Source organism: Ambystoma mexicanum, chromosome 12 (assembly GCF_040938575.1).
Source record: "Ambystoma mexicanum isolate Mex_15411 chromosome 12, UKY_AmexF1_1, whole genome shotgun sequence".
NCBI lineage: Eukaryota > Metazoa > Chordata > Amphibia > Caudata > Ambystomatidae > Ambystoma > Ambystoma mexicanum.
Genome location: NC_090936.1, coordinates 152,648,472 through 152,672,280, shown reverse-complemented (window position 1 = coordinate 152,672,280; position 23,809 = coordinate 152,648,472). Strand labels below are relative to the sequence as shown.

Genomic DNA, 23,809 nt, shown 5'->3' with positions numbered 1-23,809 from the left:
CTGCCCTCTGCGTCTACGTACGTGCCTGGGTGGTATCTGGGTATTTGTGCATGATCTGTTATGTGTATTTTCAGGGGGAAAAGTGTGGAGACCTTGCTGATGGCAGGGTATCTCAGTGATAGTGGTGTGATGTTATGGATGGAGTAATGTAGAATGAATGATTCTTGCATGAACCTTTTTTGTGTTCCTAGTGTGACAACTGGAGGATGGGCTGCTGGTGAGTGGATGCACCGGTGGGTCTTTGTGTCTCTACAGTCATACCAGAAGGTGAACTATTGCCTGTAACCTGCTGAGAAGAATTAAAGAATGGACGCAACCTTACATGGAGCCTGTGACCCCGTTCTTGGTACTGTGATGAATCTGATGATGTCATCACTCCTTTCCCGAAGGTAGCCTCTCCTCGTGGCCAGGGGAAGCAGCCACTACCTGATCCTAGCCCTGGGGGTGGCAATGCGAGGGATGATCACATGGGGGGGAAGTGACCCTCGTGTGGGGAGTTTGGTGCCATTGGATGAGACATGGCATCCTGCATTTCCTTTTAGGAATGTTCCCTCCCTTCCTCATGCTTTGATGACATATTGTAGCAATCTCCCTCAACCCCATGCCAAATCTATAGCCAGTATTCCTCAATACCACATGGAAAACAGCATGATAGAAACTGAGACGAGGAAGAGGACTGGAGCGATACAGAACACTGGTGCTGAGAAGCTGGAGACGTGCTCTAGTGGTTGTAGGTCTCTACCAAGCACTTGGACATTTAAAAGGATTACACCTGATGAATGGAGCGAGAGGCACGACTCCCGACTAAGGTCAGGGAGCCTGGAGGAAGCAGACGGTCACGCAGAAGGAAGCTACTCGAGGAGACGGCACTCGTGGAAATCCTGCTGGGAGAGAAGCCTGTGTAAGCACTGGGAGCGAGGGAAGAGGTGAAGCCCCTCCGATACCATGGGAACCGTAGAGCAGGAGAAACTCCAGCCGTCCACGATGACCAGAGTGAGGAAGCAGCGAAGATCGCAAGGAGCTCTGGAGCAGCCGAACCAAGCTGGTGAGCCTGTAGCAGGGAGCTGGGACACCGGGACGCTTCGCTCAAGAATCGCATAGGAAAGCAAAGCACCAAGCAAGCAGAAGCAAGCCCACAGCAGAGATTTGAGATGCTGGGGCGAAGGTGGAGAACTGATGAATGTGAGAATGGGTCAGGGACCCAATATCTAGGGGAAAGAGAAACTAATTGGAAGAGTGAAGTAATTAGAAAAGCGTTACTAACCTGGAACCCACATCCAAATGTGAAAGAGTTTTGTTATGTTTATTAGGTTTATATAGCACTTCAATCCAAAGTGCTTATATTACATGAGAAAGCCCTGGCAGGAGAGTTTACCAGGCAAATTCAAGTCTGCAAGTGTGTGAAGTGAACTACATAAGAAAGGCCTGACAGGAGAGAATATCGGGCAAAGTCAAATATAAAAAGAGAATCCCAAGACCCACCCATGCACGTATAACTGTGAAGTATAGTGAATGTAAAAGATGCCAGGCAGGAGAGTATACCAGGTGTTCTGCAAGTCTGGAACCCACACGCAAGTTGCAACACTATGAAAAGGGAATACGAGGAAAACATATGCCCTTGAGAGTCACAATTGTTTTGAACCATTTGTGTTGTGGTAGGAAACCTGGGGAAGGGAGTCATCACCTGGAACTGTGAAAATGATCCATTTGGAACCTTTTTGTTTGGAGTTAACCTTATCTGATGAACTTGAACATGTGTGCGCTTTCAAGGCCAGAGACAATACCATTAGCATTTATAGTTACTTTTAGAGTGTGAGGGCTAGGATTGGATTCTGGGCACAGGACTTATTGTTTTGACATCTTGATGCACCAAAGGCACTTAATTTTGTTTGAGGTACAGAAATACCTCCTAGAGTAGGGATAGTGAGGCAATTTCTAATCCTTTTATTATTTCAATAAACGTTTGTAGCAATCACTGAGTCCTCTGTGTACGTGTCTCATCCCTGGTTTCTCACAGTACCCTCCACAGTAACCACAACAGTTACTTGGAATTAAATTAGCTGTAATGGACTGTTTCTTGGAGCAGTTTCTTCTCGAGTGATTTAGGTGATTGGAACCCTGGGGATGGATTATAGAATTTCTAACCAGATCTCATCTTTAAACCAGTCTACAGGAAGCATTCTAGTGATATGATTGGCATGCATTGATAAGGGGGACTGTTCTCACCTGCGCACCTTTTTTTTGTTTTTACTTGATGCATTAAAAAATGTTCTTTGTTTTAGGCTTTTCAATTGACGATTGAAGCTTTTCAGCAACGGAATGAAACATTCAAAGCTGCTGCTGCGAAGGAATTTGAGGACCCACCAATCGAGATTTCTGTAAGTCAAATTTCGTTAACTCTAGTATACTCTACCTTTTATTGCGTCCCTTCTGCTCTGGCTGAGTAACACAAAATGTTACTAGTTACATGTAAAATGTAACACCTATCATAGTAGGGTGTTGTATTTCAGCCAACCTTTAACAGCAAAAGTGTTGTGATGGAGGTCCGACATCCGTCTGAATAGATGTGTTGTCTGATACACAAGTAGGGGTGTACTGCACTTAATATCTAACTAGGGATTCTTTCTGAACACAAAATACAAATCTTATGTTCAGTAACCAGACAGGCGTCCTTAGCAAGGTTATGAAAGGTTGGTTCTTTCCTTATATATTTATACTTTATTAGAGAATATTCAAATGACTAATTCCTGCAATGGTTCACTACACAGATTGCAAGCCATATTTATTCCCCACCTGCTACAAACAACATGAGAGCCCCTCTGCTGAGAAGGAACACAGCCAAATAATCTGCCTATCTGATGCAGGGTTTCCATATGACTGTCACAGGGGACCCCTACTCCACTCGTGGACTTTGCTTTTAATTTAGTTTTACATCAGTCCATTTCAGTTGAAGTTTCCCAATACTACATCTCCCAGCAGGCAATTTGTGGAGAGATGAAAGCCCAGTAATAGGACATGGGGTCCTTCCTGACATGGAGTTATGTGGCAGTCCTAATAGAATGGTAGCTACTCACAAAGATCTAAAATCACATTTTAGCTCTGTGCCATAGCAGATGAGAAATAAGCATTTGCATATTACCCTGCCCTTGTGAGGGAGCAGAAATGAGAGATCGAGACAACATTGAAATGTTTCAACATTAGCCATTTTTATTCAAATAAAAAGGGGTTGAGACAAATGCCCATCTGTCCCTATCCTAACGAGTGTTCCTGTCTGTGAAATTAAAACTAAAGCAAAGTGACCTTGTGTTCCAAAGAATTCTGACCCTCACACTAACATACACAAGCAAAATAAATAATGTGCACAAATCCAAATGATCAACAAAATACTCCTTGTGTCCAAGGGTTGGTTCCCATCCCCTGAACTATTTCAGGAAAACTGTTGAAAGTTCTTTGTTCCAACAAGGTTCTGTTAAAGTCAGTGAAAATGTATTTTCCATAAAATAATGTCCTCCCGTTGGCAAAGCAAAAGTCTCTTCTATAGAATACTCTTCTCAAGATGGCAAAACAAATGTCTTCTTAACTTCAACAACTTTCCCTTCTGAAGAGCCATCCAGAAGGATGTGCCCCCACTCCACTGGGGCACAGCGTGGACACCCTAACCGAGCCTGCATTGATTGCAGTGATGAAGAAACTCCACTAAGATGGCCGACAGCGTTTTTCGGGCTGCCTGTCCCTTTCTCCCTGCCTGGAGAAGCACACTGGAGCAAGCAGCAATCCCATTGGCTGCCCGACCCAGCAAATCGGCGGTTCCATGGAGCCCGGAGCCAACGCCGGGCCTACACCAAGGGACTAACTAAGGGTCCTGTCTTTCCCTGTCTTACCGGGATGCCGGTGCCTAGCCGATACCATCCTCACGAAAACCAGTCTGACTCTGCCACCATGTCACAGGTACCTTTGTACACAAGACTCGCAAAGCCTCTATCACTACCTGTAACCAGATGATGTCATTCATGGCTACCCACAAACTGCCTTCTCTGACGATTCTCACGATGCCATAGCCATCCGGTACTTTACTATATAACTTTCATGCAATAACGCAATCGTCTCTATACGACCTTATATGCACTTTATTGTCTTAGAAATCCACGATCGCTTGTACGTGTATGCTGCCCCCTCCCCTTTATCGCCTGTGTGTGCGTGCTGCCTGCACTCTCACCCATCTCCTGATCGCCCGCAGTATGTAAGTGTTCCCCCCCTTCCACCTTGGTCGGCCGCAGTATGTATGTGCTCCCCCTCCCTCTTTCCCCCCTGGTCGCCAGCAGTATGCCTGTGTTCCTCCCCTTCCCCCTAGGTTGCCCGCAGTATTTGTGTTCCCCCTTTCCCCCTGGTCTCCCGCAGTATGTATGTGTTCCCCCCCCTTACCCCACTGGTCGCCTGCTGTATGTGTGGCCCTCTGCCCCACCACCCTGCTCTCCAAAGGGTCAGTTGCCTTTTACCCATTCCACCTACCTCGGAATATAAGGTATTGTATGCTGCTGCTGACCGTAGCCAGTGGCTGACACGAAAACCATGCCACCTACTCTGTCCGCTGCACCACCGGTGTCGCCACCGTTCTATTAGAGGTTGGCGCACTTGTCCTTTGCCTCCAGTATTAACCTTAGGCATGACCTGTGGCTACCACCCTTCTATACGGGGCTAGCTTTCATGTCTTACGCTACCAACTCTGACCTATGCATTACATGGCTGCTGCCATCCTTCAAGATGGGGTTGGCTCTCTTGTTTTATACCACCGACTTTGACCAAATGCCTTATCCCGATTCTGTCCTTTGTTTTAACTGTTGTTGCCTCTCTTCTAGAAGGGGTGGCTATCATGTTATACTCCACCTATATTGACCCTATGCATTACTTGCTTCTGCCACACCTCAAGTAGGGGCAGGCTCTCATATCTTATGCCACCGATTGTGACCAATTGCATTACCTGGTGATGCCACCCTTCAAGATGGGGCTGGCGCTCTTGTTTTATGCCACCGACTTTGGCTATATGCACTTGTGTAACCAAGCAAGTATTCTTAACAGTGCCATGATGCCCGAGGGCAGTTTGTGCGCTTTACATATTCAAATAAATAAACTGCTTCAAATGAAAGTTTTTCTTTCACACCAATGTTCAGAATTATGCTTTCCTGATATACTCTCCTGCCAGGAATTAATCTCTAGTTATCCTGGTCCCCTGCCAGGAATTGCCCCCTTCTGGTTCACACAGATCCCGTGGTGTTCTCTCCTGTCAGGTATCTCTTTCCAAAAAGGGCTTAATGCCTGATGCGTATCTTTCAACAGGTCTTTGCTACAATGGTCGCTTTCCTTTAAAGTATAAAACAGTTGCATGTCTTCACTGTTTATACCTTGTTGACTCCAGGTCACACTTGTTCCAACTTCCCTCTTATTGATATCCCACATATGGGGGTTTGTTCTGTCTGTCTACTTTATTCTTAATGTCTTGTGGCTTTGGTAATGCTTGTTCCAAGTTTCCCCAAACTGACATCTCATATAAGGAGAATTGTACAATCTGTGCCCAAACTGACATCTCATGTATGGAGAATTGTACCCTTTTTGCCTTAGTCTTTCAAATCTACTTGGTCGGTATTCAAAATGACTCCCCAAGTATTTAACTTGATAGCACGTCGCCGGGCCCCCATTTCCGCCTCCAAACAGGGCTCCATTACCGGGTTCCTGCAATGGGGACTTACCAGGTCCTTCCGACATAGGAGGACCCGGTAAGTCCTCCTTGCAGGAACCATTCCCCATTCCCATTTGAGTCCCCATAGGGCTCAAGGGGAATGGGGAGGGAGGGAACAACGGGCACAATTCAAGTGTCCCGTTGTTACCTCCCTCTTCCCCTCGCGGGACCCGGAAAAGACGTCTGGTTTTACCAGAAGTCTGATCTGGGTCCCGCAAAGGGAACCTCGTAAACAGCCCTGACGTAATGAAGGGGGCCGGTCCCGTACTGGCCCCCTTCATTCCGTCAGTGCCAGGGTCGTAATGAGGCCCTGTGTCTCCTCTGGTCCCGTGACAAATGACTTCTCGCCTCCAGTGGTCCCTCCAGGTCACCCGCTCGACCTTCACCAGAGTACCTCTCCTCCAGTATGCTATGCCTCCATGCGGTTGTCTGTAAGCATTGTCTTCTTCCTGCACGGCTCGCCTCTGTGCACCTGCCTCTGCCTCTGGGTTCGCTTCCCGCTCTGTGCTCTCTGCAGCTCTCCTCTCCTTCCCTACCCTGCAGCTGATTTTCAGGTTTAAATGCCCTGCACAGCTGATTGTGAACGTGACAACTAGACTGCATGTTGTATTTGGTATCACTTACATTCCATAGTGACTCTTTGCTCCTCTTCTTTGTCTCAGTACCCAAGGCTTTCTGGTATTTGGAGTCCCAAGGCTTTTAAAACTGTTTTAAGTTGCATTGTTGGAAACCTTTGTTAAATAACAACCATCGTAAACATTATATGTTAAATGTGTTTTACAGGCGTTGGGTACTTCTTAAGAGTCCCTCCTGTTGGATTCACAAGCTCCTCCTGACTGCCATCTCCTCCCATGTGATCCACCCCCAGGGTCAGGATCAGGTAGCAGCTGCCCTTCCCTGGCCACATGAGAGGAGACTTTAGGCTGGGGATCAGTGATGACTCCATAGAATTTATCACACTTGCCGCCAAGGACAGTGCAGCACTGAAAAGCTAGACAATTGACCTCTGAATAAGGGTACCAACAGGTTCCCAAACGTATTTCTTCCTTGTGCGATGTCATTATTAAGGTGCAACTTCCTTCTATGCAAAGAAAGCAAGTGTCCACAAAGCATTTCAACCTTTACGAAAAATGTGCAAGCTCCTCATCTGAAAATGAACAAGGCCAAATAATCTGTTCTATAGAAAGGAACCCACTCATAAAGGTCTGTAATCACATCTGATAAACCACACGATGAAAGGGTGGACAGCATTTTATACCCATTAGAAGTCTTCACGAAAATGAAATTAAACTCAAATAGTAATCAACCCCGCTAGTGGTCTTGTGTTTATGGATGGCTTGTGCTTTCTTAAATGTATTTCTGCATTATTAGAGTTTGTTCACAGGAGTCCTGGCTGACCATTGTGTGATGGATAGATTGCAGGTTGTATTTACTCTCCAGATGTTTTCCTTAAGTTACATCAGTCAAATAGTGAGCTCAAAACTCAAGGTAAAGAGAGGAGGTGATGGCTGGAAGGTTTTGAATTAATCTGATCTTCTGGCATTGTTCTGGGCAACCATCACCTCTTTATTTTGCTCTGAAATCTCAAGGGCCACACAAAGGAGATCTGTCAACTCAGGTGAGGAAGCAATGTTGACTCGGAACTGCTGTATTTAACACATCCTTCCTAGCTTTGCAAGAGTGACGATGCGTTCTCCTCCTACTTAGATCGATTTGATAAACCATAGGTGGTTTTGGTGGAGCGAGTTCTCGTAGGAAAGGTTAGCAGTGATTGCAATTAATGGGATATCTATACACTAGATCAAAAGGCCCCAAGCGAGGCAACCATGAGATGTGCCTTGTCAGGGTAGAAGAGGGTAATTGCTCTTTAGTATTTTCTTTTACCATTTCTAATGTATAAAGTCTACAGTCTGGAAAGGTTGATCTGTGGGGCACTGGTTGGTGTAATCTAGTACCCATTTATTAGCTAGTGTTTGTTTTTTGGTTGAGTACAACCGATTTCTTGTTATTGATCATCAGTACGTTATTAGTGCAATGAATGTCTCGCTATGCACTTTATTAATTCCGACATATCACGCATATGTAGATTGTTGGGTGTTCATCGTGCAGTTAATATATCATGAAGAACGTGATATCAGTGTAACAATTCATTGATCACCTTTTTAACATCATAAACCCTGTTTTATTAAGACATGTTAACAATTGTGCAAATAAACTTACTATTTGATACAGTAATCATTTTAAAATGCACACGCTGGAGGAGCTCATATGAAGGCAACCTCAGCCAGGGAGGTTAATCGCATCATAGTTATGCGACATGGGAAGACAGTTGAGTGCTAATCCGTCAATATCTAGCAAAGCAGCTTGCCTTGTGTGATGAGTTAGATTTATGAGTGCTGGGGGTTTAGAGTGCCTGTCCAATGAGGGAGTATATCTGTTGCTTGTACTCGCCGATCCATCTGTGACCTTCACCAGCACACACGCATTGCAGTATGGAAATCGGTCAGTATTGTGTTGCTGAATAACTCTGCTTTCTGGGAAGGAAAATATTTTCAATGAAAGCTATCATGCTGCTAGGGCAGGCCACCAAAGTCTCAAAATAAATGTGGTTAAAACGTTCACATATGGTTTCCTATTGGCTTATGTGCACACCTCTTAGAAGTCTGTCTTCATGTCTCAAATAATTTTTTGGGGTGAATGCAATCAAGTATTTTTAGGGGTAGAGGAAGGAACATAATTACCATATGTTTTGGTACCTCAGTAACTCACTTACCATGTGTGTATCTTGTGTTGGGTATCATTTACCTTTCTGGACTTGCCTGACACATGTTGCTGCCGTGGATCTAAAAAGGAGTGAAAAGACACTAAGGTGCTGAGATGTCCTCTTTAAATCTTGCATCATCCCTTCCTAATGTATATTGGTTATCAGAGAAACACAGCTGTTGTGCTTGCTTCTCGTTTTGGCAGCGGGTGTCCAAGTACAAGGGAAGTGCCGACTCTCTCCAGTGGTCTAGGAGAGGGGATATTTGGCAACATATACAATATAATGGAGGAAGATATTCATGAATGCTTCTTTCTCTCCTTCGACCATCTCGATAATTAAAATAATTCAATCATGGGGGCGTCTGTTGCTGACCTAAATCCAATTAAGTTTATGGTTTGGGTTGTCAAATAACACCCCTAAAACCTTTTTGACTTGAAGGCTCTCTGGTGTCGAAGCACACTTAATATTCGAAAACGCCAGTGCTTTTAAGTCCTAAGTAGCTTTTTTTTTAATGTATGCTATTTGCTTCAACTTTACATTTTAAATTATTATAACTGGGGTGAGGGGCGTTTTCCCTCTACAGAGGAGCTACTAATCTGCCACTGATTGTACATGGGGAATTATATTGATAGTTTCCATAGTGCAATCACTGTGTAACCACCCTGTCTTTGGAGACTTGTATGTATACACACTTTCAAGGGATGGAACGGGTGGTAACGCCCCGGTTCCGATGCAATAGGCCTGAGCTTAGCAAAGGCCTTTAACGAGGGTCTCTGGTGCCATTAACACCCAGTGCAGCTGCTGAATGGGTGATTATTTCTATTAGCACAAATGGTGGCCAATCCGGTAACTCAGGGTGCTGATGGTCATGTTTTTTGTTCTTTGCTGCATCCCGTTCATTCATTAAAAAACGGACGCAAGTGATCCGCCACAGAGCTGAAAGATGGGGCTCCAAGTTGAGCTTATCTTCCATGTCCATGGTGGCCAGCAGGAAGATTGGGCGGCGGTGTGGGCGCTGCTGCAGACATCGGGTAAGTGTGAGTGGGGAAGGACGGGAAATTCAAGGGAAAGGGGGGGTGGGGGAAGATGGCAGGGTAGGGTAAGCAGCCGTAAGGTTGCTTGGAATGTGGGCTTGGATCGTGGGATTCAGCCTGCAATCTGAGCAACCCGATTGGTTGCGCCCCTCTCACGCCGCCCTGGATGCTAAAGAGGGTTACACACTACAATGTCCTCGTTAACGTTAGCATTACAGAAACCCCATCAATGAGACAAAGCCACACAATGGTGTTTTGTACAATATAAAACATATTATTTGGCAGTGTACTTACAGAGCCACTTTCCATTCTACATCTGAACACGTGACTGCTGCCAAGTGAGCTCGAAGCCCTAGAGTACATGCATATAACTTCCAGGACTCAAAGAGCTCCAAATCTCACAGTGCTCGCCTTGAACCCTCTGATGGATCCCTTCCTGGATGTCTGCTTTCACATTTCTGTCAGTAAGATAGGTTTTTTTAAGCAGCAGAGCTTGTGGCTTAAGAGTGCAGTTACAATTTCTTATCGTATTCTAAAACTTAAGCCAGCAGAGACAGCTCAGACATACTGTGTATATAGTATACATACAACTTTGTTTTTTATATATATTACACGGCCAGCTGTAGCGGCCGTGTAGTTATGGTTAAGTTGCTAAACTGATGGGAAGAGCACTTTTTTGGCAGTTTACAAGTTCGCTCCCCGTGGAGGAATCCGCACCAAACTTAGCAAAAAAAGTATATGGCTGGCTCTGAATTTTTTTCGCCAAGTTGGGTAAGGTTTCGTGCAGGGGGTGTGGGGTGGGGAGTTATAAGGGGAATCCCACATTTTTTTTCTCCATAGACTGAATGGGGAAAAAGTTTGCGCACGGCTACAGCCCGAACGGCTGGACGGATTTTCGCCAAATTTGCAGCAGGGGCTTGGGTCAGAAAGCATGCTTTTGTGTGTTTGGTGGAAATCCGATATCTGGCCCCGCTCCGCTGACTCATTTCCCTGTTTGCTCCGTGGACCGAAGTGCCCATTGGCTTGCGGTACAGCGTGCGGTCTTAGAATTTTGGACGCGGCCGATGGCTGGCTGGAGGGAAGCGTGCTGTGCGTCAAAATTTTTGGGGAAATGCCGCCATGGTGTATCAGAGGACAGTTTGACGGCGGAAGGGTCTGGAAAATGTACCGTACGCCATGTGTTGGCGGCAAGAAGGGAGGGAATGGGTGGGGGAGTGAGAAGTGGTTCACGTGACGTACCTAGACAGGCGAGTACTTTGTGTGGTGATTGAAGGCAGCTGTCGTAACGGCCCGATAGCTTCTGCCACCACCTGTTTGCGGCGACCTCTTTTCATGGTGAGTGGTGGCAGCTGAATTTCAGAAGAGGAGTGAATTGCACATGACATAGGTTGGGTGGGAGCGCGGGTGGCTGTGGTCTGTGGATGGAATGCGGTAGTTGGGCACATGGTGGCATGCATGGGTGAATGAAGCAACGGTGGGTCTGTGGAAGGATTAGACTATTGGGTGCAAGGCCGAAGGTCGTAGGCTGTAGGGCATGCACTCAAGAGCGTAGGGCTTTAGCATACCCACCGCAGCAATGCATATCTGACTCTGTCACCGATAGAGGGTGGTGCTTGCATAGTGTGATGTGTGCAGATTGGTGGGAGTAGGGCCAGTGTTGGAAACAGAATGTGGGTAGGTTGGCAGTGACACAATACTTTGTGAATGGAAGTGGGTACACCCGTAGTATATGAATGAAAGTGCACAGGGCTGCAGGAGAGAGTGTTTTCTTTCTACATTATGCTAACTGTTGAAATTTGTTGCTGCATAGTTCCATGGCGGTGCACAGGTTGTGTAGGAGTGCTGGTAGCAATGGTGTGTATGTGGATTGTCGTAGTTGGTGACATGGGGACATGCATGGTGGCATTACGTTGCAGTGGGTGTGTTGAAGCCTAGACTATTGGGTGCATGGCCGAAGGCCGTAGGCCATGCACTCAAGAGCCTAGGACTTGAGGACACCCACAGTAGTAATGCATTTTTGACTTTGCATCAGTTAGAGGGTGGTGACCTGTAAGGAATGGTTGCGGATCACATTTCAGATGCCATAGAGTAGCTGAAGTGAGCTGGCAGGCGTATTTTTGGTTTCGCAGGTGAGGTCACTGTTACAACATGGTAAAGTTTTTGATGTGTGGTTGGCGATAGTGAAGTGAAAAGTCATGCAGTGTGGGCACTGGGTGCAGTGTTTGCATACTGTCAGTATGGAAGAGGTTATGGTTGAAGTGCAGCTTCTATGTGCTTGATTACTATGCTGTGTGCAGATTTGTTGAAGTAGGCCTAATGTTGTGGTTAGGTTGGCAGTGACACAATACTTTGTGAATGGTTGTGGGTAAGGGTGGTGGAGGCCGTGGTATGTTTGTGGAATCTGCTAACTGCGATTCTTTTTTTTTTTTTTTCGTGAATGGGTGCTTTATGGTGTGGGGGAGTTGGGGGGGGGGGGGGGTGCCACTACCTATGTATGGTACATTTGTGCATAATGTTAGCCGCCCACATGGTCGCATGTATGGATACATAGTGTTGTGCTGGGTGTGGGCAACGGTGCACTGTTGTGTGCATGGCCAAAGGTGTGCTGGGTGTGCCTCAAGATGTTTGTGGATGCTGAAATAGTGCATCCTTTAGCAGAAGTTTCTGGTGGAGGGGCTTTGGAAGCGAAGGAACTGTGCACTGAGTGTTTAACGCTAAATATGGAGTGGTCTACAGAAATGATAGTGTGCAATGGAGAGGGGCAGTATGTGATTGGTGCATGTGTATCTGAAAATTTCACAGCAGCCAATGAGGGAGTGTTGGAAAAATGTCAGTGCCAAGGGAAGAAGTATTGTGTCTGCTGTACTGGGGCGTGGCCCTCGCTGTAGCTGGGAAAGCGCACATGCCACATCCAACTCTTCTGAGCATGGAGCCTTCGCAAATGGAACTGTAGGGATTCTCCAATGAGGTGTAGAGGGTGTGGTTCACAGGAAGGGACAGTGACATATTTACCCAAACTTCGATGCAGTGAGGTTGGCAGAGATGGACAGACGGCGAGTACTGATAGTGGGTGATACCTTTGTGCGCTTTTTGGGGCACAGTGTATGAGGGGGGTTTTGGGTGCATGCATTTCCTTTGCACATGTGTGGCCTCTGTCGGTACTGTTGATGTGGTGGTCGTGCATTTTGGAGCACAACATTTGGTGTACATGTCATGCTCACATTTGCTTGCGCATCTAAAGAAGTTGATGACAGCAGTGATGCAGATGTTTCCCACTGCCAAGATGATTTTCTAATCGATAACACCAAGAGGAGCATGGGACCAAGCCGGTGTAATTTGTCCACAGCCAGGGGTCGGGGGATGTTGGATAAACAGAAGTGCAGTGCTGGGATGTTCTGCACCAACTATGAAAGCATTAATAACCAGCAAGATTTCCAGTGGTTCCAAGAAAATTATATTTATTCAACCTCCATTGGCAATGGTGTTTTGTTTGCCACTCTGCACGAAGCATTGCAGAGAATCCTCTAGAAATGTAAGAGAAGCATTCATCTTCAGTCGAGCGAAATGTCAGGAGGAGAAGCAAACAGTCAGTAAAAGAGAGAATACAAAAGAATGTAGGCACGTACATAACAAAAACACGATGCAAAACAAACAAAACAAATGTGTTTTTAGGGACAGTACTAAAGACACAATCCCGTACCCTGTTTTGCATTCCCCCCACACCCATCCTCTCCTTCCTAGCATGGTAACTCTGCAGAACTTTGAGGATGAGACGTGCCACATGCAGCTCTTTTCAGGATGGCAGCTATGGCATTGGCACTGTGGAGGCAAAGCCATTGCGCAATGTGGTTGCTGGTTGTGGTGTGTACACAAACACTGTGGCAGAAGGTCTGTCTGTACAGAGAAATGTAGGAGGCTATGGTGAAAGTGTGCAAGGTAAGGGGCAGGCATCCTGTTTGCCTGCATGCACTTGCTTAATGTTGCTAACATGCATTCTGTGCTGCTTTTGTGGGATCACTTTTCCAACATTTGCTGTATATGCATTACAGTGGGAAGACCATTTTGTGAAGTCTACAAGGTATGTGGCAGGCATCCTGTTATGAATGCAGTGTGTGCATCATATGATGTGATATGGTATTCTGTGGCATATGTACAGCGCCTACTAACATGTATGTGAAGGCGTGACGAGGAAAGGGAGGCAGAAAACAGGCCACACAGAGACATTGATCCCACTAGGCCAGGTGACACTGAGACTGTGCAAGTGAATGGGAAGGGGGAGAGCAAAGTGGAGTAAATGGGAACAACAAAAAATAGCAATACGTGCAACTATGGCCGGTGCTGGCAAGTGGAAGGATAAGTGTAGACATCAAGTGGTGGCTGGACTGGAGGGGTGGAACTGTCGGGAGGGAGGTGGCCTGGGGCACAGATTACAGGGTGGGGTAGGAAACCAGTGCACAATCATTTTTAGGCAGGTGGTGAGCAGGGGAGAGGAGGGGAAAAAGAAGAAGCACATGGAAAGGTTTTGAGGTGCTTCCAGACCCTAAAATGGTTCTCCTCAAGTGCCAGGAAGGCAGAGAGCCTTTTCCATAGGGAGGCCCCAGCAGAAGAAAGACATGTACCACCAACTGGTTGCATGCAGAAGCAACTAACCGTGAGGGAGTAGGATGCGGATGAGGGAAGAGCTGGAGCAAGCAGATATTGAGGAAGTGAGAGTGCAAGGTATTGAGGTCCCAGGGACCAGAAGGCCTTCTTCATAATGCACAGGGCTTTCATTTTATTCTTCGCAGCCACTGGGAGCTATTGCATATATTTTAGTCCAGCAGAGATACGATCCCTGGCGTTCAGGCCAAGGACAAGTTGTGCAGTCCTCTTATGGATGAGTTGCAGAGGGCGCAGAGTGGAAGCTGGCAGATTTACAAAGAGGCTGTGGCAATAGTGCAGCGTACAAAGAACTACAGCCATGCACACACTGACCTTTTGGGAACTGACTTTGGGTTGGTAAAATAAATTCAGTGGTGGCTTTGGTGCCAGTGTTTTACTATTTATGTAGCAGGTGTGTTAGTGGGGAACACATTTCATAACATTGTTGGAAGAAAGGAAGAGTTCCTATTTCGCTAATGCACTGTATGATATGAGTAAATGAAAACGTTGCAACCAAATATCATTAAGTTGCCACTTCATGGTAGGCAATGGTAGGAAAACCAGTATGTTTTTCAAACACGTAATGGACGCTTAGAGGCAGATACCGTGCACAGAGGCACTTATAACAGAGTTATAAACATACTGCCCAAAGAAATGTCATACCTTTCTTTTGTGGTGATGGGTGCTCATGTGGATGAATGTGCATGCACAAATTGTGCAATGTTTGACTGAACTTTCCACTGGACGTGCTTTCCAAGAACAGCACACTTGCAGGCTCATTTTATAACGGTACATAGACGTCTTGTGTAAAACTGAGTGTGTTAGATGCTTACGTCTTGGATGGCATTGGTGGATGTGTGTGTGACTACTTAACAATACCCAATAAGGGCGTGGTGGGAAGAGGATAGTGGAAAGGGAAGGCGGAGTAAACGTGCTTTACTGGGGTGTGGCCCTCATGATACTTTGGGAAGGGCACATGCCACATTTTGTACTTCTCACCATGCTGGCCAATGGAAATGTCACTGTGGGGATTATCCAAATAGGTACTGAGGTTGTGAGTCACAGGAAGGGGCGATCATACTGGTATTCATTACTCTGCCTAGTGAGGCTGGCTGACATGGAGAAACATATTGTGTTGACTTTGGGTGATGCGTTTGCAACAGATATGCACAATATGCCCAGGAAAGAAATTTTCATGCTAATTTTTTGATTTGGAAGCATTGGACGCATTGTGGTGCACTGTCGATGAGCTCAGCTTAGCCGATATGCATGCACTTTGAAGAGAACTGGCCAGTTCTGGTACTGTGCATGTTGTCGCCATGCACTGTGGCGGGTTGCAATTGGGTTACGTGTCTTGTTTACGTTTGCTCCGTCGACTCAAGAGGCTGATGAATGCAGTCAAGAGGCTTTTTCCCACTGGCCAGGTGGTTTTGTCAGCCATACCACCAACAACAGTATGGACCACTCATATTGGCTGCTGTACCCAGCCAGAAGCTGGAAGGTGTGAGATTAACAGATTAACAGACGCATGTCTGATTTTATGTCCGCTCGTGACATGTTTTGTTTTAACAATGACATCATTAGTACAGAAAATGCAGAGTTCTTACAATCCAATGGAATTTCGTTGTCATCCATTAGTAATGCTGTTTTGTGCGCTCATCTCCAAGATGTAGTCAAAAGGTTCCTGTAAGTTTCTGAGGATGAAAAGAAAAAACACAACTGTATGAAACCAAAAACGAGCTCTTTGTGTGGAAGCAGATAATAAAAAAATTAAAAAAAGAAAATCAACCCACAAGGGCTCTTTTCAGATCCACCCCTACAAACGAAAGCCCTTAACCTGGTTGACATTTCTTCCCCCATGCACGCACGCAGCACGAAAGTCTCATCCAGGGATTTTCAGGTCGGTGGCCATGGAAATGGGACTGTGGAGGCTCAGGGATTGTGCAACAACGTTTCTGGGTGTGGTGTGTACGCAGGGGACTGTTATACAAAACTGCTAGTGTTACATGGAGAGCGCACATGTCACAATCTGCGTTTCTGAGCATGCTGGCCAATGGAAATGTAAGGGGGTAATTGTCCAATCAGGTGGTCAGAGTGGAGCATTGCTTTTGGGTTCCATAGCTTGTTCAAGTGTGTACCGTCAACGCAAAAAGATGATGAAAGCAGTGAAGTGCATTTTCCCACTGCAAAAGTGCTTTTCTCATGTATACCACCCAGTCCAGTGTACATACATTACATTACTTCACAGTGAATGGAAAACAGAGTCCAGTGGGAGTTCATTGTGGATTGTATCATGTGGATTTGTACGCGTGTGGAGTACCTACAATGAAGTGATTGATTTTGGTTTGTCTGTGTGAGACTTTGGTGACGCGCGATCACAACGCTATTATTGTTGTTCATTGTGGAGGGAAAATTGCACAACATGTAACACGATTTTCATGGCCGTTTGCACTGAAGGGAGGCACTTGGCCAGGTCATGCGTCTGTTTCCGATCTCCTGCATAAATCTTTCTCCCATTACGCAAACACCCATGTCGGTGCATCGTTTTTCATTTGGTCGGGAAATGGAGAAAGTGCAGTACATTGTGAAAAAGTGCATTTGTTCCTTTTTACGACTTGTGCCAATGTTGTAATTTACAAATGGGAATCTGACGTTTCACAGCACGAAGAGATTTCCCCACGCATAGTGTTCCTCTTAATATTACTGCATTTCCATTTTTCTGCACGGCCTACAGAAATTGCCTTGCTGCCCTTTTTGGAAGTACGAGAATGTTTGTGCTAGGTGTTGCGCACTTGCGCTGTTGAAAACGCACTACAACACGTAATAACATCTCTTTCAACAGCCACCCATTTCTACCCGTTTCGACTGCAGTGTTTTCCGCATTTCCTTCTATTTAGCACACAATCTGTGGAGGGTATATGATGTGCGGTGCCCTGCCTCCCTTCATTGCCACTTACATTGTTGTACTCTGAAAGGAGCTTTCTTTACTTACCGTTTTTCATTTTCCAGTTCATTACTATTTCTTTTGGTCTTGTAACACATGCCACAGACGGGACGAAAGGCAAGCCCCGGTACGGAAGGGCCACCCACTACAGGGATATCGTAGGGGACATGCACAGACAGGGTAATGTTAGGTGGCCCTCGCTTAAATAGGCTCCACTCATTGTCATGCTCCCGGACTGACTCTTCCCAAGCACTTTAAAGTAGCTTCCCTCTGTAGAGTACCGGGTTGCAGTACATGTGCACTACAATGCCCTTTGGCATGTAATGGTCATTAATACAGCATATGGTGTACAAGGGTCTTTTAACGCTCCGGTGCCGTACGGGAGTGCCCCTGTTGTAGGCCGCTTTCTATGTGGAGAATGCTGTACATGAAATTACCCTACTGCATTTTCGGCAGGGTAGTCCCCTGACAACTAGTCCATTATGCTTGCATTGATGTTCTCGTTACATGTGGTAAGCCATTAGCCGTAAAACTAGCATGCACGGAGATGCATGAATTGTGAAATACAACAATGCTTACAAGAAGGAGAAAAGCAGCCTCAATACGTGCAGGAGGAAGATATTAAGCGTGACCGATTCGGCTACAGTACTGTTCTAACCACCAGTGCTATTCATTGCTCTACGAAGATGCTGCAGTTTGCTTACTTTTCTTAACATTCAGTACTATATCTCCAACTCTACAACCCACAGGGGAACCCTTGCCACCTTCCGGCACAGGGCTCAGTGCACAGATGGCGTGTCTGTTTTACGGGTCATGGAAAGGCCAGCAGCATATTCATCAAACTAATGTGACATTTAGCATGCCCACTGTACACTTGAGGTTACTGTTCCTTGTTTTGCAGTGGGCCTCATACAGGCAGGCGTAGTGCAGCGACACATTGGTAGGTTTGCAGAGCAACCCACGTAGTCGTGAGCAGTAGTTGAACATCGGTAGCCTAGCATATCAATCCATAGTGCTGGCGACAGAGGAGCTCTTAGCAGCACTCAGAAGATGCCCTAAGCATGGGGATAGTTCTAAAACGGATAGACGTGAGCTCCCACAAGTAATTTAAAGAGCTTTACAACATGCGGCCATGTGGCTAGTACTGCAGTCATACGGATACCTGCAATGTGATTGCACATACGACGGCCACGTGCAGTGTGCATAGGAAACCTCCACATTACTTACCTGCATCTATCTCGGCTAGTAACGTGCGGCACAGATTCACCATGCTATGTTAACACAAAAAGAAACAGCACTCTGTGTCACAAACACTTAACATGGACACCTTTAATTTGTAAGATACACCGACACTATTGGTCAAGAGAAGGGGTAGCACAAATGGATAGATACAGAGGGCAATTTGGCCTTTCCAAAAGTTTGTGAGGAGGGCAGCCAAGCTATCGGTGACAAAACGTTCTTAACAGGACGTTATGGTTCAATTGTGGTACCAAATACGTATTACCTTTACAGAGAACAGTATGCTAAAGCAACGTTCCATTTACAATGTCTAAAAACTAAAACCTATGAAATTCACTAACAAAAAACCTTGTTAAAGGGACGTTACGGTTAAGTTGAACTACAAAATTCAATGTAAAAACGTTGCTACAGGGAAATTCATTTCACATGTGATGTCATCAGTGATGTCATCAATGATGTTTGTGATGTCATCTTTGAGGTCATGGGTGTTAGTCCTTGCAGTGCACAGTTGTAGCGCGAGTTATGGTTGCATACCTTACCATAACTGGCGATTTTCTGGGGGGTTTCAGTTTTACCTGTAACCATAATATCCCTGTAGCAACTATTTTCCATTGAATTTCATAGGTTTTTTATTAGTGTAACTTAACCATAACGTCCCTTTAACAAGGTTTTTTGTTAGTGAATATATATATATATATATATATATATAGTTGTACATGTGTTTTCTAGATATGTTTTCCTTTTTACTTTTGGTGATCAATGAATAATTGTTAGTGGCTTCTTTGAATGTTTGAAGAAGCAAAAATGAATGCGTTTGCACATGAAATGAGCATTGGATGGCTCCTTCTTCTCGCCATATACTCCTTGCCAGTGGTAATATTGGGGGCTTTGTGTTGAGAGGGCACTATGTGGAAACCTCCCGCTGAATCTGTCCTTGTTGTGGTTGCTCTGTGACTGCAGTTATAGCCCCCACAAAAAATTACATTAACATTTAATTCCATTCGATAGTTTGACTTTTTGTTAAAGAGGGCATGCATACGTTACCAAATTTATTTTCACTGATACATATATGTATTGCTGTTGGTAATTTAGACTGCTGACCTTGGGAAAAGGGCACCACGATGGGTACGGGACCATGAAGTGACCATGTGCAAGGAATGCCAAGAACCTTTTAATGCGCTGACGCGGCGAAGGCATCACTGTCGAGCCTGTGGGAAAGTAAGTGTCATTTCTTTTGAAATGTTTTGTTAATGCTATATATATATGATAACTAAGTGGATCAGGTAATTGTGCCCGATGATCAAGTTGTGCATCTCTGTGTGATGGGCGGACTCTTAACCTTATCTTAACCCTTACATGATGCCACCATTTTTCAAAACCAAGTTAGCACGACCAGGCCTCGCCCATTGAGGAACCATAATGAACATGAACTGCAGAATTTAACAATTGTTTCATTCATTACCACACCAAGCATGCACCAATGTCTTTATAAATAAAGGTATATTAAGTTATATATTAATGGCAGAGTCAAGAACTGTCTGAAGGCACAGTCATTTGCATCTAATTAGTCAAATCCCACCATAGATTCAGCTGTCAATTCTATACAAACACGCCCTTAGTGCTCCCTTTTTGAACAATTTGTGTTCTCATATACTGCTCCTGTATGTTGACATATTTTTTCCTGATTTTGAAATGGCCCCCAAGATATAGGTATTGAAATAATCCTCCTCCCCGACTATTCGACAGGAATGGTTATTTCCCATGCCTTCTGGCGGAGAGCTTAGTCCAATTAATTGCTCACCTGATTTATGTGAAAAGGTGGTTGGTTAAATTTGAAATTACTCTAGTAGTACCTATTCTCATATACTATCCGTTGGTGCCTGCTCTGATACCAATTACGCAGATTCTTGTTATAGGACCTTTAATTATAATTTGAGTGTAAATACTCAGATTGAACTATTGGCTGAGCTACAACCCTTACTAAAGATAATCCAACACCTACTGCACTCAAGAGGGTTCTAGGTCATCTGGTCAAAAACCAAATGATCGAATGCCATTTGATCGACAGTCAACTGGTCGAAAAAATGATGGTTGATTTCATTATTTGTAAAAAAAAAAAAAAATGTTTAGAGGGGAGGTTCCAAACAAAACTAAAAAAATCGACTTTTTATTTTTTCGACCCTTTGACTTTCGATCAAATGGTCATTCGATCTTTATTTTCGACCATTTGACCAGACAGCACTCAACAGCAGCCTCGGGATTTGTTGGCCGCGGCTTGCGTTGTGGAGCCACTGTGTGCGCCTCACGGCTATCTACAGAAAAAGATGGAAGATATGGAGAATCTTTGCCCTCCTTTTCAGGATATGGACATCCATTTTCACAATCCCTAAATAATTTACTACATATTCTAACTATATGGCATACATTACATACTGTAATCGTGTTTCTGGTGCTTGTATCTGCTTAGATTCACATGCTGTGCATATAGTCTGACAGCTAGTAGTAATCGCAGAGTATTGCATCTTGTTTTTGAAATTTGAAAAAAGGTACGTCGATCCGGGCATGTCTGTAAGTCGACCTGGGCGTGTCTGTAACACTTTCTCTACTGTGACGTGTATTGTACCCATGATCCCTCATGCATCGAGGTCACCATGGTTTTTTGTTCTGCCATGAGGGAGCCTGAAGAGAATGTGTGCGAGAGTAAAGAAGGATAGGAAAGGTGTAAGATGACTATGTTCCTTCGACTCCAAGCAGGGAGGAAGAGTGGGTGCCTGTCTATCTAAACAGATACAATACCAGAAATATGATTACAGTAATTAATGTAGGTCTTCTGATGCTTGTGAATCTGCTTAGAATCACATGCTGTGCATAGACTAGCGAGCAGTGCCAGGAGATGGTGGTGGGATGTTTGAAGTAACACCAGCAAAAAGATGTCTTACCACCACCTAATACACCTAAGAATAATTCTTGGAATGTGTATCTAAGCATACATGTTGTGAAAAGGTGTGAATAGAACTCTGGGTAGCCGCTTTGCAAATAGCACCTAGAGGAATATTTGCAATGAAAGCTTTAGCAGCTTCTTTGTCTCGGGTAGAATGTGCTCTATGCGTAAAAGCTCAAATTGAAAGAGAGTAACACATCTGGATACATTTAACAATCCAGTTAGAGATTGCCAATTTAGAGACAGGCTCCCCTTCTCTACCAACGGCAATGGAGACAAATAATTGATCTTTGTTCCGGAGTGGTTTTGCTTTATTGAGGATACTACATCACTGCTCTCATAACAACTAATGTATGTATGCTTCTTTCAGCTGATTAGAAGGATTTTAAAAGAAAGATGGAAGTTCTATGGATTGGTTTACATGGAGCTTTGAGATGAATTTAGGTGCAAAGCGTGGATGTGTGCGCAACACCACTTTGTCCTTATGAATGGTAACAAATGGGTCTTGAACTGTTGAGAGCTTGCAGTTCACTTACCCTCCTAGTGGAAGTAATAGCCACAAGAAAAGCAGTCTTGTAGGTGAGAACCCTAGGACTATCTACGTGCATTGGTTCAAAAGGAGGGCCCAAACGTTTACTAAGGACGACATTCAAGTCCCATCCTGGAGTTGGATTAGAAATAGTGGGGTGAAGTCTCTTTACCCCTTCTATAAGAGCTTAGATTACAGGAACTTTCCACCATGAAACCTTGCTTTGAGAGGCGGTGTAAGAAGAGAGAGGAGCAAGGTGGGCCTTTATTGAGTTAAAAAAACGAGTCCTGAGTTCAGAGGGAGAGTAAGGTAAAGGATTGTGTGTGTGTCTGTGTGGGCGACCAGTCAATAGGGTTGAAGTTACGAGTACCACACCAAATGACAAAGCGTTTCCATTTATTCAAATACCAATGTCTGGTATTATGTTTATGTTCCTCTTTAAGAATGTCCATACATCTTTGAGGCAGCTGAAGATGCCCGAACTCTGACCTCAAGAGCCAAACTGCTAAATTGAGAGTTTGAGGGCCTGGGTGAAGTGTTTTCCCTTGATTGTGGGACAGCATGTTGTAGGGGCAAGGCAGTTCCACTGGAGAGCAAAATTAAATCTTCATGAGATGTAAGAACCATGGCTGACGAGCCCACATTGGTGCTATTAGGATCAGTGTAACTTGTTACTGGTGCATCTGGTGAATTATCTTGTTGAGGAGAGCAGTTGGGGGATTGGGGGGGGTTGGGAAGCATAAGTAAATCTCCCTGACCATTTGATCCAGAAACCGTTCCCCATGTACATTTTTTTGGGATGCCTGCAGTCATAGTCTTGGCATTGTGCGTTCTCCAGTGTTGCAAAGAGGCCGATGTCTGGATGTCCCCATTCTGCAAAGAGACATTTTACAAAATGTGTTTGTGGAAACGCCATACGTGTTCCACGGGTAGTTGCATGTTTCTGCTGAGCATGTCTGCAAGAAGATTGTTTTACCCGGAAACGTATTGTAACAGGAGGAACATGTGTTTGAGTGGCAACTTCAGATTTGCTTTGGGCCAGTTTGGACAGCCCCGGAGAATGTGTCCCTCTCTGCTTGTTTATATAAAACATGACTGTGGTGCTGTCTGTCAGAACTAGAACGGTTTGCCCCTGAAGCTGTAGTTGGAAAACCTATAGGATGTTGAACACTGCTAGAAGTTCTAACAGGTTGATAGGTTTGTTTGCCACTGATTGTGTCCACATGCTGTGTGCTGTTTGGTGGAGAAGGGGTGCTCCCCACCCTGACAGGGATGCGTCTGTGGTGAGAGTGACCTCCACTGCAGGGGTGGTGAAAGATTTCCCCTTCACAAGGTTTTCCCTTGTCCATCACTGCAGTGATAGTACAAGGGCTTTCGAGACAACCACTAGATCGTCCCACTGACCACTTGTTTGACGCCATTAGCTCGAGAGCTACTTTTGCATTGGACGCATGTGCAGAGAGGCTAAATGTGGGTTATCAGCAAAATTCAGGAAGCCATCATTCCCATCAGCCACATGGTTTTTCGTACAGTTATCAGACAACATTCTGCATATTGAGGGTTTTGGAACAACATGTTCTGAACCCCCTCGTTGGACGGGAAGACAAGCCATCTCGTGTCCTAATCATAGCTCCCAGAAATTGTTTTAATGTGCAGGGGACAAGGCTTGATTTTGTTTTTTTTTTTTTCTCCTTGATAGACGACCCCAGTTGGAAAAGTAGATCTACAGTCTTTTGGGTGTTCTCTAGACACACTTGATGTGTGTCTCCTGTTATTAGCCAGTTGTCTAGATAAGGGTACACCAGAATGGAAAGTCTGCATAAGTGAGCTGCTGCCACTGCCAGAACTTTGGTTAAAAAAAACCTTGATTCTGAGACGGAAGGATTTTGAATTGGTATTGAGTATCTCCTATTTTCTGTGTGCCGGCAACATTGAAATATGAAATTATTCATCTTTCATATCCAAGGTTGCCATCTAATCCCT

General features: G+C 45.0%; 1 protein-coding gene across 11 annotated transcripts in view; it reads left to right on the top strand.

Annotated features, from left to right (window-relative positions):
* Positions 1-23,809, top strand: part of FGD4 (FYVE, RhoGEF and PH domain containing 4) — a 1,139,208-nt gene that overhangs the window by 1,006,674 nt on the left and 108,725 nt on the right. For all 11 annotated transcript variants that reach the window (XM_069628200.1, XM_069628199.1, XM_069628201.1 and 8 more), the window contains 2 exons: positions 2,283-2,378; positions 19,449-19,574. In XM_069628200.1, the coding sequence (XP_069484301.1) occupies positions 2,283-2,378; positions 19,449-19,574 (222 nt within the window). The remainder of the gene's footprint in view (positions 1-2,282; positions 2,379-19,448; positions 19,575-23,809) is intronic.